Source organism: Triticum aestivum, chromosome 2D, assembly GCF_018294505.1.
Source record: "Triticum aestivum cultivar Chinese Spring chromosome 2D, IWGSC CS RefSeq v2.1, whole genome shotgun sequence".
NCBI classification, from domain to species: domain Eukaryota; kingdom Viridiplantae; phylum Streptophyta; class Magnoliopsida; order Poales; family Poaceae; genus Triticum; species Triticum aestivum.
This window is the reverse complement of record NC_057799.1, coordinates 613,683,486-613,699,690: the sequence shown is the minus strand read 5'-3', so window position 1 is coordinate 613,699,690 and position 16,205 is coordinate 613,683,486. Positions and strand designations below refer to the sequence as shown.

At 49.3% G+C, this 16,205-nt stretch overlaps 1 protein-coding gene across 1 annotated transcript; it reads left to right on the top strand.

The window, feature by feature from the left end:
• The first annotated feature begins 3,910 nt into the window (after positions 1–3,910).
• On the top strand, positions 3,911–4,408 carry LOC123050408 (uncharacterized). Its single transcript, XM_044473210.1, has one exon. The coding sequence runs from the start codon at positions 4,012–4,014 to the stop codon at positions 4,252–4,254; it is 243 nt and encodes an 80-aa protein (XP_044329145.1). The 5' UTR covers positions 3,911–4,011; the 3' UTR covers positions 4,255–4,408.
• The last annotated feature ends 11,797 nt before the right edge of the window (positions 4,409–16,205 follow it).

Here is a 16,205-nt window from a genome sequence, read left to right as displayed (position 1 = left end):
ACTCGTCACGGATATTATGCTTAAAAGCCGCCAGGGCTTCGGCGCTCGGACAGTCAACTATTTGGTTCTTTTTAGTTAGGAACCGAGTCCAGAATTTCCTGGCTGACTCTCCGGGCTGTTGAATGATGTGGCTCAGGTCATCAGCGTCCGGTGGTCGCACATATGTGCCCTGGAAGTTTTTGAGGAATGCGTTTTCCAGGTTTTCCCAACTGCCAATGGAATTTGCTGGCAGGCTGTTTAGCCAGTGCCTGGCTGGTCCTTTGAGCTTAAGGGGAAGATACTTGATGGCGTGTAGGTCATCTCCGCGGGCCATGTGAATGTGGAGAAAGAAATCCTCGATCCATACTGCGGGGTCTGTTGTGCCATCGTATGATTCGATGTTTATGGGTTTGAACCCTTCTGGGAATTCATGATCCATCACCTCGTCAGTGAAGCAAAGGGAGTGTGCGGCGCCTCTGTGCCGGGCTATGTGGTTACGCAGTTCGGATTGGTCTGGGTTGCTGCGTTCGGCCCAGCCGGACTTGTTGGTAGTGTATCCAGCGTGACGGGCATCGTCACCTGCTGAGGCGCGCCCCCGCGATCCGTAGATCTATCTTGGCTGTCCTGCTTTGTTTTCCAGATTATCTCGCAGGTCTTGCATGTTGCCCCGAGCCGTAGTGTATCGGCGTGGGGGTGCTGGCTGGTATTCGGGCTGATATCCCGTTTTATCCCGGCCACGGGGTGGCCGGTCAGCCGTTTGGCGCTCGAGTCCGTTTTCCTCGGCTGCCAGGACTTCGGTCCATCTGTCTGTGAGCAAGTCTTGATCAGCTTGGAGTTGCTGCTGCTTCTTCTTCAGACTCCTCGTAGTGGCTATAAGCCGACGCTTGAAGCGCTCCTGCTCCACGGGATCCTCGGGCACGCCAAACTCGTCGTCACCGAGGCTAATCTCGTCTTCGGAGGGGGGTATGTAGTTGTCCTCCTCCGAGTATCCGTCCGTCTCCTGTTCCTCTGCGCTGACCTGCTCATTTTCCTGTTCGGCCTGCTCGAAGGCGGGCTGTTCAGGGTTATATTCTTCTTCGGCGCCATCCGGATTGCTTTCATCTCCGGGGCCGGTATTGCTGTGGCGGGGCTTGGAGCGGCGCCGACGACGCCCATGCTTTGCTTTTCTCTCCGAGGGGTTATCCTCCGTTGCCTCCTCGCCATTGGTTTCCTTCGGAGTGTCCGCCATATATATATCATATGATGAGGTGGCCGTCCACCGTCCTGTGAGCGGTGGCTCCTGTAATTCTCCTGCATCGTCGTCCATACCGTCGATGTCTTCAGAGTCAAAGTTAAGCACGTCGGTTAAATCATCGACCGTGGCAATGAAGTGGGTGGTGGGTGGGCAACGAATTCCGTCGTCGCCTGCTTCCCACTCTAGCCGGACATAGTTCGGCCCAGAGCCTCCTGACAAAGAGAGAGACTTTAATGAATTCAGCATGTCGCCAAAGGGCGAGTGCTGGAAGATGTCCGCAGCGGTGAATTCCATTACCGGAGCCCAACCAGGCTCGGTGGGCTCGGGAACGCGCAGACTGGAACCTCCAACCGGATACGAATCCGGGGGTCCGGAGTCACAGGCTTCCTCAGAAGCGAGGCCCGTGTTTGGCTCCACCGCCGATGAGGGTACGGCCTGCGGGGCGGGATCCATCCCTCCGTCCCTAGGCAACGCAGTCTGCTCCGGGTTTAAGTCCAGGGCTACTGCCGGGGTGACATCCCGAGTGTTGTCCGACAGCAGGTCTAGGCCATGCTCGTCGTGACTGTCCGGTGCTCCTGGCGCGGGCCCGAATCCGTCGAAGATCAAGTCTCCGCGGATATCCGCCGTGTAGTTCAGGTTTCCGAACCTGATTTGGTGGCCAGGGGCGTAGCTGTCGATCTGCTCCAGATGGCCAAGCGAATTGGCCCGCAGTGCGAAGCCGCCGAACACGAAGATCTGTTCGGGGAGAAAAGTCTCACCCTGGACTGTGTTGTTGATGATGGTTGAAGGAGCCATCGAGCCTTACGGTGACGACACAGAGGAACTCTCAATGAAAGCACCAATGTCGGTGTCAAAACCGGCGGATCTCGGGTAGGGGGTCCCGATCTGTGCGTCAAGGCCGATGGTAACAGGAAACAAGGGACACAATGTTTACCCAGGTTCGGGCCCTCTCGACGGAGGTAAAACCCTACTTCCTGCTTGATTAATATTGAAGATATGGGTAGTACAAGAGTAGATCTACCATGAGATCGTAGAGGCTAAACCCTAAGAGCTAGCCTATGATGGTATGATTGTAATTGTGATCGGCCTTCTAAGGACCAACCTCTCCGGTTTATATAGACACCGGAGAGGGCTAGGGTTTACATGGAGTCGGTTACAAGGAAGGAAACACAATATCCGGATCGCCAAGCTTGCCTTCCACGCCAAGGAGAGTCCCATCCGGACACGGGCCGAAGTCTTGAGTCTTGTATCTTCACGCTTCAATAGTCCGGACGTTGTATACAGTCCGGCTGTTCGGATACCCCCTTATCCAGGACTCCTTCACTCCTCCGTCGCCTTCTCCGCCGAGATCTTGTTTGGCGAGAACGCCTCATCCTCGGCACCTTCGACACCGCAGAGCAGGCGGCCCGCGCGTACGATATGGCGGCGTGGCGCCTCCGGCGGCCTAGTCGAGAGATGAATTTTCCCGACGTGTCGAGCCAGCGGGCGCAGGATCTGGCGCCTCTCCCGCGGCTTGTCACCGACGAGGATCGTCGCGTCCACCGGAGGCGGCAGCGTCGCCTCGCCATCGCCGAGATGGACATGCAAGCCTTGGTGGTGTGGCGCGAACGCTTCTCGCACGACATCGTCGACGAACGTCAGTTCTATGAGCAAAGGAGGACGGAGAGGAAGGCGAGGAGGACGGAGCGAGCCGCCTATCGGGAGGGCAAGCGTGCACGGAAGCAGGCCGCTCAATTGAGACTGAAGCTGCAAGAAACATCGGGGTGGGACTTCGAGGACGAGCAGGCTGCTGACGCCTACATTCGGACGTCGGAGGAGGACATTACCGAGTCAGAGTCGGAAACCGACGAGTAGTTGAACTTTTCTTTTATCTGTGTACGCAAGAACTATCTATGTATCCCTTTTCATCGGAAAAAAATGACCGGCGATGTCGGCAACGAAGCAGGCGGTGGAGGGTGTGCGTGCGCGGAGAGGAGAGAGGGCGAGCGCGCACGTTTCCGTCTTGTGTCCGCGCCGACGCAAATCCGGCTCAAAAATGGACCGGGAATGGGTCGGCGGGCGCGCCGACCCAAACGGACGCGGCGGACGAAATGGGTCGCCCATTGAAGTTGCTCTTATGAACCAAACAGGCCTGAGTTATGGCGTGTTCACTTGGTGGCAGCCTAGATTAGCAGGTTAGGACGCACCGTCGCCTCCACCGGCCGGCGTACGCACGCACGCGTTGCGTTTGACGAAATGCGCGGTGAGCCGCCCACGTACGGGAGCGCATCGGAGCCGCGTTTTCCACCTGCTCCCTCCATCGGACGGCACTCGGAGAGGGAGGGAGCATGGAACGACCGCGTCCAACGACCCTCGATCGGCACTCACTCAAGTCGCGGTCGCGGTCGCCGGTGCGCGCACATACCACCGACCGACCCTTCCCTTCAGTCAGCCGGCCGGCCGGCCGTTTCCACCACCCATCTTTTTCACGTTGGCGCCGGCTGAAATGAACGCAGCCCCTGCTCTCAAGTCTCAAGTGGTCTAACAAATTTCCACCAGAGCAGAAGAGGCAGAGTCATCCTCTCTTCTGAGAAGATTCCCAGGCCCTTCCACTTCAGCCTCCTCGTTTGACCCCTTCCACTCAACACTCACCTCCACCCATCACTTGATCCCTATATATGAGCAGCTCCACACCCAACACAGATAAACACAAAAAGCAGACCCTCTTCCTTTCTTCTCAAAGAAAGTTCTCTCCTTGCTCAGGCCTCAGCTCACTGCAAATTCCCTACATCGATCCTCTCCCCATCGTCGCTTGCAAAATGGCTTCTTCTTCCAGCGCTCGAAGCAGCTGTGTGGCCACATGCCTCGTGCTGCTTCTCCTGCTCGTCAGCCTGCGAGAAGCCTCCGCCGCGCGCCCGCTACGGCCGGCCGGCGACGTGTCCAGCGAGGTGAAGTACCCGGCGGTCGTCGACAAGTACGCGCCCCTTCTGCTCGCCATGCTGCCGAGGGCCCCGACTCCGCCGTCCGCCCCGAGCGGTGGCACGAACGAGGCCAGGAACTGATCGATCTATAGCACAGAAATCGTTAGGCATACCTACGTATACTCAGTGGTTGATGGTTTGTTCTGTTTTGCAGTACAAAAACTTGTACAGGATTGTTAGAGTGGGAAACGGACGTATAGTGTAGGATATTACCCCAAAAATTATACCTTCATTCTTTCGTTTGTCCCTTGAAGTACTACTTGTTGATTGAAAGAGTTCTGTCGTGATCCATTCTTTGAAGAATTGACTGTTCATAGTCACCGATGCAAGATGATACTCACAATAAGAATATCCCAGCTCTTGACCTCTGCAACAACTCTCAGAGGTAAGTTTTACAACCCACACAGATAATTAGGAAAAAAACAGTAAGGCCGACATTCTTACATGATGAGTTGACCTAAATCAGTAACAATTAATATGGAAAAAGGTGAAAGAATAGTTCGCTTTGTGCTCACCACGCAGCTGTGCCGGCTGGGTTTTCCGAACCGCTTCCGTGATTGGGCGGCGGTCTTGCTCTGCACTTCCTCTTCATGCGTTCTTCTGAATGGAGTTGCCGGGCCTCCCATATTCCATGGCCAGGAGCTTCGACAGGGGACCCCCTTTCCCCCCCGCTCTTTGTCCTGGCAATTGATCCACTTCAAGGGGTTCTTGGACGCCGCTACTAGACACAACCTTTTGCGCAAGATTATAGGGAGGCGCCCGGTTGTTCGTACTTCACTATACGCCGACGACGCTGCGATTTTCATCACACTGACAAAGGAGGATGTCCACAACCTTGCTATCATTCTTAAATCATTCGGCGAGACCACCTGGTTGACCACCAACTTCCAGAAGAGCTCGGTGGTCGCCATCCGCTGTGGCCAGTTAGACCTTGATGACATTCTCCATAGCATCCCTGCCGCACGGACGTCCTTCCCGATGAAGTACCTTGGGCTGCCCCTCTCCATCTAGAAACTCAAGAGGGTGGACTTCATCTTGATGACAAGGTTGCTGCAAAACTGCCTCCCTGGCAAGGAAAAACATTACCACGGTCGGACGTTCGGCTCTGGTGAAGTCGGTGCTCACTTCCCAAGTCATCTACCACATCACACCGCTAGTGATCCACCCAAGTGTTCTGCAAAGTGTTAACAAGATTGAGTGTGCCTTCCTATGGTCAGCCAGAGAGAAAGCACACCATGTTCAAAGGTGGTGCTTCGGGCAGGCCGGTAGGGCAACTCTGCATACACTTTTTAACATAAATAAATCGATACAATTTTTTTGCCCCGCACTAGCATCACGATGACAAGCGTCCATAATAAATTTTATTGAGTTCTGACATTTTATGCATTTTTAGGGTTTTCCCGGTGAAAACCCTAAAACACTAGCGGAACATGACACAACGTGCGTTGGGTGTCCGAATTCCTTTAAATTTTGCATGGAGGCTTTTCATGATGATGCCCACATGCTGGCAAAATTTAGTGTCATTTCATACATGGCAAGAAGAACACCATGTTCAAAAAGGGGTGGTTCACGTAGGCCGGTATGGCAAGTTTGGATGCATTTTTTTCACATCAATAGAATGGACACAAACTTTTTCCACACACTAGCATCACCATGCCAAGCATTCATGATAAATTTTATTGACTTAGGACATTTATACATTTTCTAGGGTTTTCTAGGTGAAAAAAATCCTAAAACACTAGCCGAACGTGACGCAATGTGCGTTATGTCTCCGAATTCCTTCAAATTTTGCATGGAGGCCTGCCATGAGGATGCACACATACTGGCAAAATTTGGTGTCATTTCATGCATGGGAAGAAGCACACCACGTTCAAAGGTGGTGGTTCGGGAAGGCCTTTAGGGCAAGTCTGGATTCATTTTTTCACATCAATAAAATTGACCCAAATTTTTCACGCACTAGCATCACCATGCCAAGCATCCACGACAATTTTTATTGAGTTCTGACATTTCATGCATTTTCTAGAGTTTTCTCGTTGAAAAACCTAAAACATTAGCCGAACGTGACACAACATGTGTTAGGTGTCCGAATTCCATCAAATTTTGCATGGAAGCCTGCCATGAGCATGCCCACATGCTGGAAAATTTTGGTGTCATTTCATGCATGACAAGAAGCACACCATGTTCAAAGGTGGTGTTTCGGGTAGGTAGTAGGGAAAGTCTGGATGCACTTTTTTCACATGAATAAAATGGACCCAAATTGTTTTTACACATTAGCATCACCATTCCAAGCATCAATGATAACCTTAATTTAACCCATAAAAACTAGCCGAACTTGATGCAACGTGCGTTAGGTGCCCGAATTCCTTCAAATTTGGTGTCATTTCATGAATGTCAAGAAGCACACCATGTTCAAAGGTGGTGATTCGGGTAGGTCGGTAGCGCAATTCTGCATGCACTTTTTTTCAATTCCCAAATGTTGATGTTGTACACAAATTGTAAACCATGTACTTTTTAAAAATTTATCAACATTTTTAAAGCACAAACATTTATTAATTTTTGGAACAAAAAATTCAAAAGTGGGAACTTTTTTGAAATTCCAGAACATTTTTATAATTTGTAAACGATATTAGAAAACAATAATGTATTTTTGTATTACAAAAAAGTACAAATTTTAAAACAGGTTTTAAAATGAATAATAAAGTTCAAAAGGAAAAAAATGAAATTAACCAAAAAAGAAAAGAAAAACTAAAAAATAGAATAGAAAAAATACGCTTAGGCCTTCCCCAACCGGGCGACAACCTCGCTTTCGTCGAGTGTCTGCTGGGCCGGCCAAATATTCGTCGATTTGAATAAAGTTCATCAATTTTGAAAAGCAATGATCAGAAATTTTAGTTTTTCGTTTCTATTTAATAGATGTTTAGAAATTTTAAATGTGTTTGATTTTTTATGTGAGCATTTTTCTATTTAAACGAATAATAAATGAATAATTTTGTTTGAATGAACAATTTTTCTACTTAATAGATATTCATAACTTTAGTTATATTGATGTGAGCATTATTCTATTTAAACGTACAATTTTTTGACATATCTGTACTATTTTATTAAAATGCGAATATTTGTACTTTATGAACAGAATTTCCAAAAAGAAAACTTTTTTTTAAAATTTTGAACAAAATTTTATATGTCTGATCAGTTTTTGAAAAATAAAAAGGAAACATAAAAGAAAATTAAAAAAATTCAAAGGAAATAGTGTGAAAAAGACTGGGCCAATAATGGGCCAGCCCAGCCGAGAAACCAAGAAGAAGACAAGCCAAAAAAGAAGTTAATAGGCACAAGCATTAGGATGTCCTAATTGGTTAGTGTGGTTCTTCTTAGACCAAGAGGTATTGAGTTTGATTCACGTTGCCTGCATTATTTTTATCTTTTAAAAGAAAGTGAGAAAAAGCTAAGGGCGCCGCGTATATGTACGCAGTCTGCGTATCGGCGCGAGTGAGAAGACCATCCTACCCTTTATTATGAAGGGGTATAGAGAGATCTCAGCCGTTAATGTGTTTAAAGTCCACAATTTTTCCCCAAATTTATTGATATATTTAAAGTTCACAAGCATTTTTAAAGTGTGGATTTTTAATTTGTGAATAGTTTTTTAAAATTTGTGAACATTATTTGAAATCCAGAAATATTTTCAAATTCGCATTCATTTCTATCAATTCATGTTTTTAACCTGCAATCATTTTTTAAATCCAAGATTTAAAAAACCATGTTACTGCCCCCGGTTCATATTAATTGTTGTTGAATTACTATAGTTTTGGTAAAAAGTTGTACCAAGTCAAGATCATTAATATGGATCGGAGGGAGTAATAAAACCTTTTTCAAATAAATAACATGCTATCCGTTTCTTTCTGAGCTAGCAGTGGATAGAGCGTAAAAAAAGGTAAGTGATTGAGAGCTTCATTGGCTGGCCCATGAGAGCATTATAGTAGCAATTCCACAAGTTTTAGATTGAAATAAGAGCTCCCAACGGGCTCACACAACCACCACTTTCTGACACAGAAACCAAAACGTATAACGGCAACCACACACCGAAAAACTCCATGCCCCCCTTAGAACAAATACCATCTTCAACAATGGTCCAACGTGATATACGAACGAAAAAAAACACCGGCAGAACATAACTAGAACCCAAGCTAACATATATAAAACCAAAATGAAATAATTGACCACAATAACCCGTTACAGAAAAAGAGTTGATCCCATGAGTGGAGAACAAGCGGCGATATAATCCCACGAGTAGAGTTGGTCCTATTGTAGTTCATGCGAAGGATGTTTGCCTTTTTTTAGCTAAAGAGCAGTGCATGGCCCACCCATGTTCTGTTTCTTTTCTCTGTTGCCTTTTTTTTTATCTTTCCTCACATTTGCCCTATGATTTATTTATAATTTTTATATATGTATGATGAACTACATATGATCATGCATACGTTCCATGAGTTGTGAGGGCTTGGAAATAGGGGGCGTGGTTTCCTAGGCAGACAATTGGGAGCCGCTCCGCTCCTGTCCGTGGACGAGTCCAAATCCGCGAAAACATAGAGGGTCAAATTTTCCCAATATTATTGTAGTAAATGTTCTAAAGAAATGAGGTGCGCGGACCTCGACATAAGACGTTATTTGACATGAAAGGATGGGACGGCCGGCCAATCCGCTTGGTTAAGTTACCGGATAGAAAAAACGTACTCTTTCTGTTTTAAATATAAGTCTTTGTAGAGATTTCACTATAAACTATGTGCGGAGTAAAATGAATAAATCTACACTCTAAAATACATCTATATACATCCGTATGTAGTTTATAGTGGAATCTCTACATAGATTTATATTTAGGAACGTAGGAAGTATTAGCTAAGTTTCATGTACTTCGCCTTCTTTCTAGGCTGCATTTAATCTTTACGCCGTAAATGCAACAGGTCATCCAGTCCTACATAAACTTGGGAGTATCTGAGCTCAATGCGGGATGGTAATGCAAGATGCTGGATTATCCTGTTGGAATAAGCCACGGTATGGGTGGTGATCATGTGCGTGCGTGCGCGATGATCGAGCCAGTCACCGGTCCGTTGCCGCATCGCGGCCGTGGCAAGGTGTACGTATGGGCGTACGTGTGTAGCGTGTGTGCGTGCGTGCGCATGCATGGGGCGTGTAGGTGCACGAGTACGTGCTTGTGTTTGCGTCAAGGTAGATCGAGTCGGGACGTTGGTTTGACCATGTACGTGCTTGTGTTTGTAGCTAGATCGGTAGTGTAACAACGGCGGGCGCAGGATGGCGTCCAGGTCAAGCGGAGGAGTGGGCAGCTCACGTTCGATGACCGGATCGCCAGGGAAGCGTACGTGGGGTGACCGCGGCGAGCGTGGGCGCTACGTCCTGGTTAGCTACAAATACGGCTGTATATCGAGTCAGTTGTAACAGTTCGAGCTGGAAAAAATCGCTGTTTGGCAGCGAGGCGTTCGCCGCCACAAAATCTCTGTGTGCTCACTTCTTCTTCCACCTCCGTCTCTAGAGAGCTAGCTAGGTTAGACACCAACAATTGATATACAGAGCTTCGGTTCGGGCGATCACCGGCGACCATGGCGTTGGTTCCTCACGACGGTGGCACAGGCGGATCGGCGTCGATGGCAATGCCGAGCTCATGGAGGACAACTACACCGTCTGAGCGATCAAGGCGCAGGCCATCCTCGACGTGCACACCGTATGGGAGGCGGTGGCACTCGGCGACGCGGCGGTGAACGCGCGGAAGGACAAGACGGCGTGCGCGTTGTTACTCGGGGCTTGCCGGAGGACATGCTGCTGCAGGTGGCGATGAAGCTCACCGCCAGGAAGGTATGGGACTCCCTGAAGGTGAGGTTCGTCGGCGCCGATCGGGTCCGCGCGGCGAGGCTGGGGACGCTGCACGGCGAGTTCGACCGCCTGAAGATGGCGGACGGCGAGGAGCTCGACGTGTACGGCGGTAGGCTCGCGGCGATGGCGGCGAGGTACGCCAACCTCGGGGAGACGCTGGGCGACGCGGCGCTCGTCAAGAAGCTGCTGGATACGGTGCCGGATCGGCTCTTCCCCATCGTCGCCGGCATCGAGCAGTTCCACGACGTGACGACGATGGCGTTCGACGAAGCGCTCGGGCGGCTGCGCGCGTTCGACGAGCGAGTTCGGCGTCGACGGCAGGACGGCGGCGAGCGGGCTGACAGCCAGCTCATGTACACGGCAGCGCAATGGCGGGAGAGGGAGCGGCAGCGCGGCGGCGCTCGGGATGACGACGACGGCAGGAGCGTGGCGTTAGGAGGACGAAGACGCCGCGGCCGGTGCTACAACTGCGGCGTGCGCAGCCACTTCTCGAGGGAGTGCACGAAGCCGAAGAAGGAGAAGAACGAGCAGTCTCTCCTCGCCGGCATCGAGGCCGAGGGGCCGGCACTCCTGTAGTTCGTGGCTTAGGAGGGGAGTGTTGGAATAAGCCACAGTATGGGTGGTGATCATGTGCGTGCGTGCGCGATGATCGAGCTAGTCGCCGGTCCGTTGCCGCGTCGCGGCCGTGGCAAGGTGTACGTATGGGCGTACGTGTGTATCGTGTGTGCGTGCGTGTGCATGCATGGGGCGTGTAGGTGCACGAGTACGTCACTACTAGAGAAAACCTTATACACAGAATCTTAGCAGCAGCGCGGCTAAAAAAGAAGCGCTACTGCTAATTAGCAGTAGCGCGGGTGTGCAAAACTCGCTACTGACAAGGGTTTAGCAGTAGCGCGCGAGGTATAACCCGCGCTGCTACAAATATCGACCGACAGTGTCCACCAACCTAAATTTAGCAGCAGCGCGTTGTCGCGGGCTGCGCTACTGCTAAAGCTGTAGTAGTAGCGCGCTTTTCTGAGGTCGCTGCCGCTAATTTTCAAATTGGGCACACTGTTGGTCCCGATTAGCATTAGCGCTTGTGCGGAAAGCGCGCTGCTGCTACTTTCTCATCAGCAGCGCGTTTTATGTCCCGCGCTACTGCTAAGCCACACCAACCCACCACCTTTCCCCACCCGTCCTCCCCTCCCCCATCTCCTCTCTTCCCTGTCCCCTACCTCCCACATCCTCCCTCTCTCACTCTTCTTCTTCCTCAATACTTCTCCCCCATTACACTCCCTCTTCTACCTACCTTTCTATCTCTTCATTACTCCTACCTAACTACACCACCTCCATTAATGCATCTCCTTTCTCTTTTTCCTTTCCCCTCCATTAGTTGAAGTTGTCTCCTCCCAAATTAGCCAGCTAGGTAGATGTAGCATTTAGTTAAGTGACCTATTTGCCCCCTAACTAGATCTATCTTTGTCAAGAAGAGCTTTGTGCACTTTTGATCTCCCTACATCATCATCTCCACCGTGTGCTCGATCCCGAGATAGAGGTGATTAAAATTTCATGCTTTTGCAAAATGGAAATATGTTTATGTGTGTGTGATATGATAATTGGGAGATATGATGGAAATTGTGTGTGTGGCATGAGTTGACACCAAATTGTGCTTTTGAGTTGCCTATGTTTTGCCGAAATGTTGATTTATTTCCGTTTCGGCGAATTCCGGGCAAACTCTAGATCTATATATGTCCTATTTTTAGGGAAGGTCATGCCGAATTTTTGTATGACTTTGATGCATGCACGCATTTTTATAATCAATTTGTTTATTATTACCGTGCAGAGTTCACGATGGTCAGTGGAACGATGGTGGACAGGTGGTTGTGGTCGGCGGTGCAGGACATGAAAGAAAATAACCGGACAGAGGTTTTATGTCCGTGTCGAAAACGCAAAGGAATAGTTTGGCTCGACCCCCATGACGATGGTCGTGTCGAAGCGCACCTGCTCATGACTGGTTTCATGGATGGCTATACTCGGTGGATAATTGAAGATGTGGATGACAATGTTGAGGACGTGGACGGGGCAGGCAATGATGACACGGGGCAAGGTGAAGAGATGATCGATAATGGCGGCGGGGAAGAGGCCGGACATGGCGGCGGAGAAGGGGCCGGACATGGAGGAGGAGAAGGGGCCGGACATGGCGGCGGAGAGAACGACATGGACTGCACGCAGCAGAGTTCGTCGGTACTAAGTTCAATCGTGCGGGACCCTCATGTTCAAGCATTGCTTCGCAAGGAGATGAGTACTAAGAGAGCTGCTTCTAGAGAGGAGGCTAAGCTGGAGCAAGTGGTGGTAGACTCGAACACTCCATTGTATGATGGTTGCAATCCTGAGGTGACCCGCTTGAGTTTCACGCTCCAACTCCTGAAGACGAAGGCTAAAAACAAATGGACCGACACTAGCCTCGATGAGCATCTCAAGTACCTAAAGGATGTTCTTCCCGCGGGGAGTCTATGTCCTACTAGTGTTGATGAGGCCAAGAAGATCGTGTGCCCTCTTGATCTGCCACACGTTAGATACCATGCATGCATCAACGATTGCATAAATTTATCGGAAGGAGCATGCGGAAAAAACAAGCTGTCCGGTGTGCAATGCTTCTCGATACAAGAAGGCCGGGAAGAAATGTCCACAGAAAGTTGTATGGTACTTACCGATCACTCCCTGTCTCCAGCGGTATTTTGTAGATCCCAAGGAAGCAAAGCTAATGCGCTGGCACGCGGAGAGGAAGAAGCCCGACGATGGAGGTGATCCGAAGCTGAGACACGTCAAGGATGGAAGCCAGTGGAGAGCGTTGAACAGCTTCTATCGGTATTTCGAATGTGATGCAAGGAACATCATGCTCGGCGCGTGTACCGATGGCATGAATCCATTTGGCAACCAGAACACCAACCATAGCACATGGCCCGTGTTTGTATGGATGTACAACCTCCCCCCTGGTTGTGCATGAAGTCGAAGTACATTCACATGAGCATGCTTATTCAAGGACCAAAACAACCAGGAAATAATATTAATTTGTATCTGGGGCTACTTCAAGAGGAGTTAGACACGTTATGGAAAACACCGGCCAAGACATGAGACGCCAGCAATGGCGAGTATTTCTACATGAGAGCCGCGCTGATCACGACGGTGCAGGACTATCTTGGTTACGGATATGTCGCGGGCCAGATGTGCCATGGATATTGCGGATGCACGCGGTGCATGGATGATACGACGTCTCAGCAGCTAACGTCAAGAAAAGATGGTGGGTCTGGGAAAATCGTGTACATGGGGCATCGAAGATGGCCCGAACAGGACGACCCGTGGAGAAACCGTGGAGATCTATTCAATGGTCACGCTGAGCATCGAGGACCTCCACGTAAGCGGAGCGGTGCCGAAATCGATGAGCTGTTGAAAAACTGGAAGGAGTGCCCCACGCCGGGAAAGACGATGAGAAAGGCGCCGGAGCCGCTGCTGAAGGTATGGAAGACGAGGTCTGTGTTCTGGGACTTGGAGTACTGGCACAAACTCGATACACCTCATTGCCTTGATCAAATGCATATCTGTAAGAATGTCCTTGAGAGCTTGCTCGCAACACTGATGAACATGCCGGATAAGACCAAGGATGGGCCGAAGGCAAGAAAAGACATGCAAGATTTGAAAATCAGGGAAGATCTACACATGCCGCCCCGTAAAATGTCAGACGAGACAGAGGCACGGGAGAAGAAGGGAAGAAAATAAAGAAAGAGGATTATTGCCCCCTTCTTGCTTCACCTTAAGTCAGGCTAAAATCGATCAATTCTTTAAGTGCCTTACCGGAGTCAAAGTTAGTTCCGGTTACTGTGGCAAGATAAGCAGATATCTAGACACGGACAAGAAAAGGTTCAGCGGGATGAAGTCCCATGACTGTCATGTGATGATGACGCAGATACTACCTGTTGCCCTTAGAGGGATAATGGACAAGCACGTCCGTGACACGCTTATTGGTCTTTGCAACTTTTTCGATGTCATCTCTCGAAAGTAGATCAGTGTGAAGCAGCTCCGAAGGCTACAGGCAGAGATCATTGTGATACTGAATGAGCTTGAGATGTACTTCCCGCCCGTGTTCTTTGACATGATGGTGCATCTGTGTGTCCATATTGTGGACGACATAATAGACCTGGGGCCGTCATTCCTGCACAACATGATGCCGTTTGAGAGGGTGTATGGGATCATCAAAGGATTCGTTCGTAACATGTCCCGTCTGGATGGAAGCATCGTCCAGGGCTATGTGACACAAGAGTGCATCTCTTTCTACGAGAATTTTCTATATGGCGCAAACCAGCCGCCTGGTGTTAGTGTTGGTTTGCCCGTTAACAAGCACGATGGGAGGCTCGAAGGAGAAGGTCACTGCAATGGTCGCAGGGAACTACACGTGGCATACTCAGATCGACACAGCGACTTTGACAGAGCAAACTTGGTAGTGCTACAACACCTAGACGAGGTAGATCCTTTTGTGGCACTACATAAAGAAATTATCGCAAAGAAGTATCGTGACCGGGGGGTATGCAGGACGGACGCCGAAGTTACTAGAGAGCACAACTCCACTTTCCCGCGTTGGTTCAAAGAGCATATTATTGCTAATCCCCCGAAGGAGGGCTCTAAGGACGGATTGCTCATATACGCCTTAGCACATGGCCCCTCGCCCAACCTCGTAACCTATCAGGCATATGATACCAACGGATACACGTTCTACACGGAGGCCAAAGATATGGACAGTGATGATCAGAACTCAGGGGTGACGATGGAATGCATGACCGGCAGCGACAACGGCGCAACTGAACGATTTTATGGAAGGGTCGAGGAGATCTGGGAGCTTGACTACTCTGGACTGCACAACACGACGATGTTCCGTGTCAGATGGGCTAAGAATGTCGAAAGAGAAAACCGGATTTTCACTACCATGACTATACCCGACGCCAAGAGCGCTGAAGTGAACGCTATCGCAAAACACGAGCCATGGGTACACGCTAAGCACGCGACACAATGCTTCTTCATAACCGACCCGCGCAATCCTAGCCGTGTTGTCGTGAGGAGAGGCAAAAGGAACATCATTGGAATGGATGGAGTCGCCAACGAGGAAGACTACGATCAGTACGACAACCCAATGAGGGAAGATGACGATGATGATGAAGTATACGTCAAAAGAAGAATCAATACTACATTACCTAAGAAAAATCATACTCCATGGAAAAGGCAAAGTCACAATGAGGGGCTCAATTATTCTTCGACGAACAAAAGGGAAAGAAGCTGACTCAAAAACGAAAACGTCAACGCTGAGGAACCGTATGTCATCGGTCAAATAATGTAATATATATATATATATATATATATATATATATATATGTTCCTATTTTGTATACACACTTAGCCATTATTATGCATGGGTCCAATGATGTAATATATATGTTCCTATTTTGTATACATATTTAACCGTCAAATGATGCAATATATATCGCCTTCCCTTCGTTCACTGCTCTCGGAAAAAAAGTAAGAGAAAATAAAGGAAATGAAAAAGGAAAACTGGTTATAGTAGTAGCGGTTTACTGAAAAAGAGCTACAACTAGTCAAGCTAGCAGTAGCGATTTTCGTATAAAACCGCTACAGCTAGTCAAGGTAGTAGTAGCGCGTTTGGTCTAAACGCGCTACTGCTACGTCCACTTAACCCAAAATCCGCACTCTCCCTGCTTCATCCCGCCTCTTTTCCCCCCAAATCCCGTCCCGGCGGTCGCCCCCGGCCCCGGCGCTTGCCCCCGACCCCGGTGCTCGCCCCCGACCCCGGCGCTCGCCCCTGACCCCGACGCGCCACGCCTCCCTCCTCTGCTTCCTCCCCTCCCAATCTCGGCCGTCGTCGGGCCTGCCTCCTCGCCCCTGCACCCTTTGTAAACCCCCTTGTCTCTCTCTCTCTGCTAGCTAGGGTTCTTCGGTTAATTAACTTAGGTTTTAGTTAGGGCAGTAGGTTAATTAGGTTATCTATTTAGTTATGAATTTAGCTAGGTTTTAAAATAGGATAGAAATTTAGGGTTAAGCAATTGTAGTTAAAAGAAAAGGCAGCATTTAAGCAATTGTCCAAATCAACATCCCTTGTTAAAGAAAAT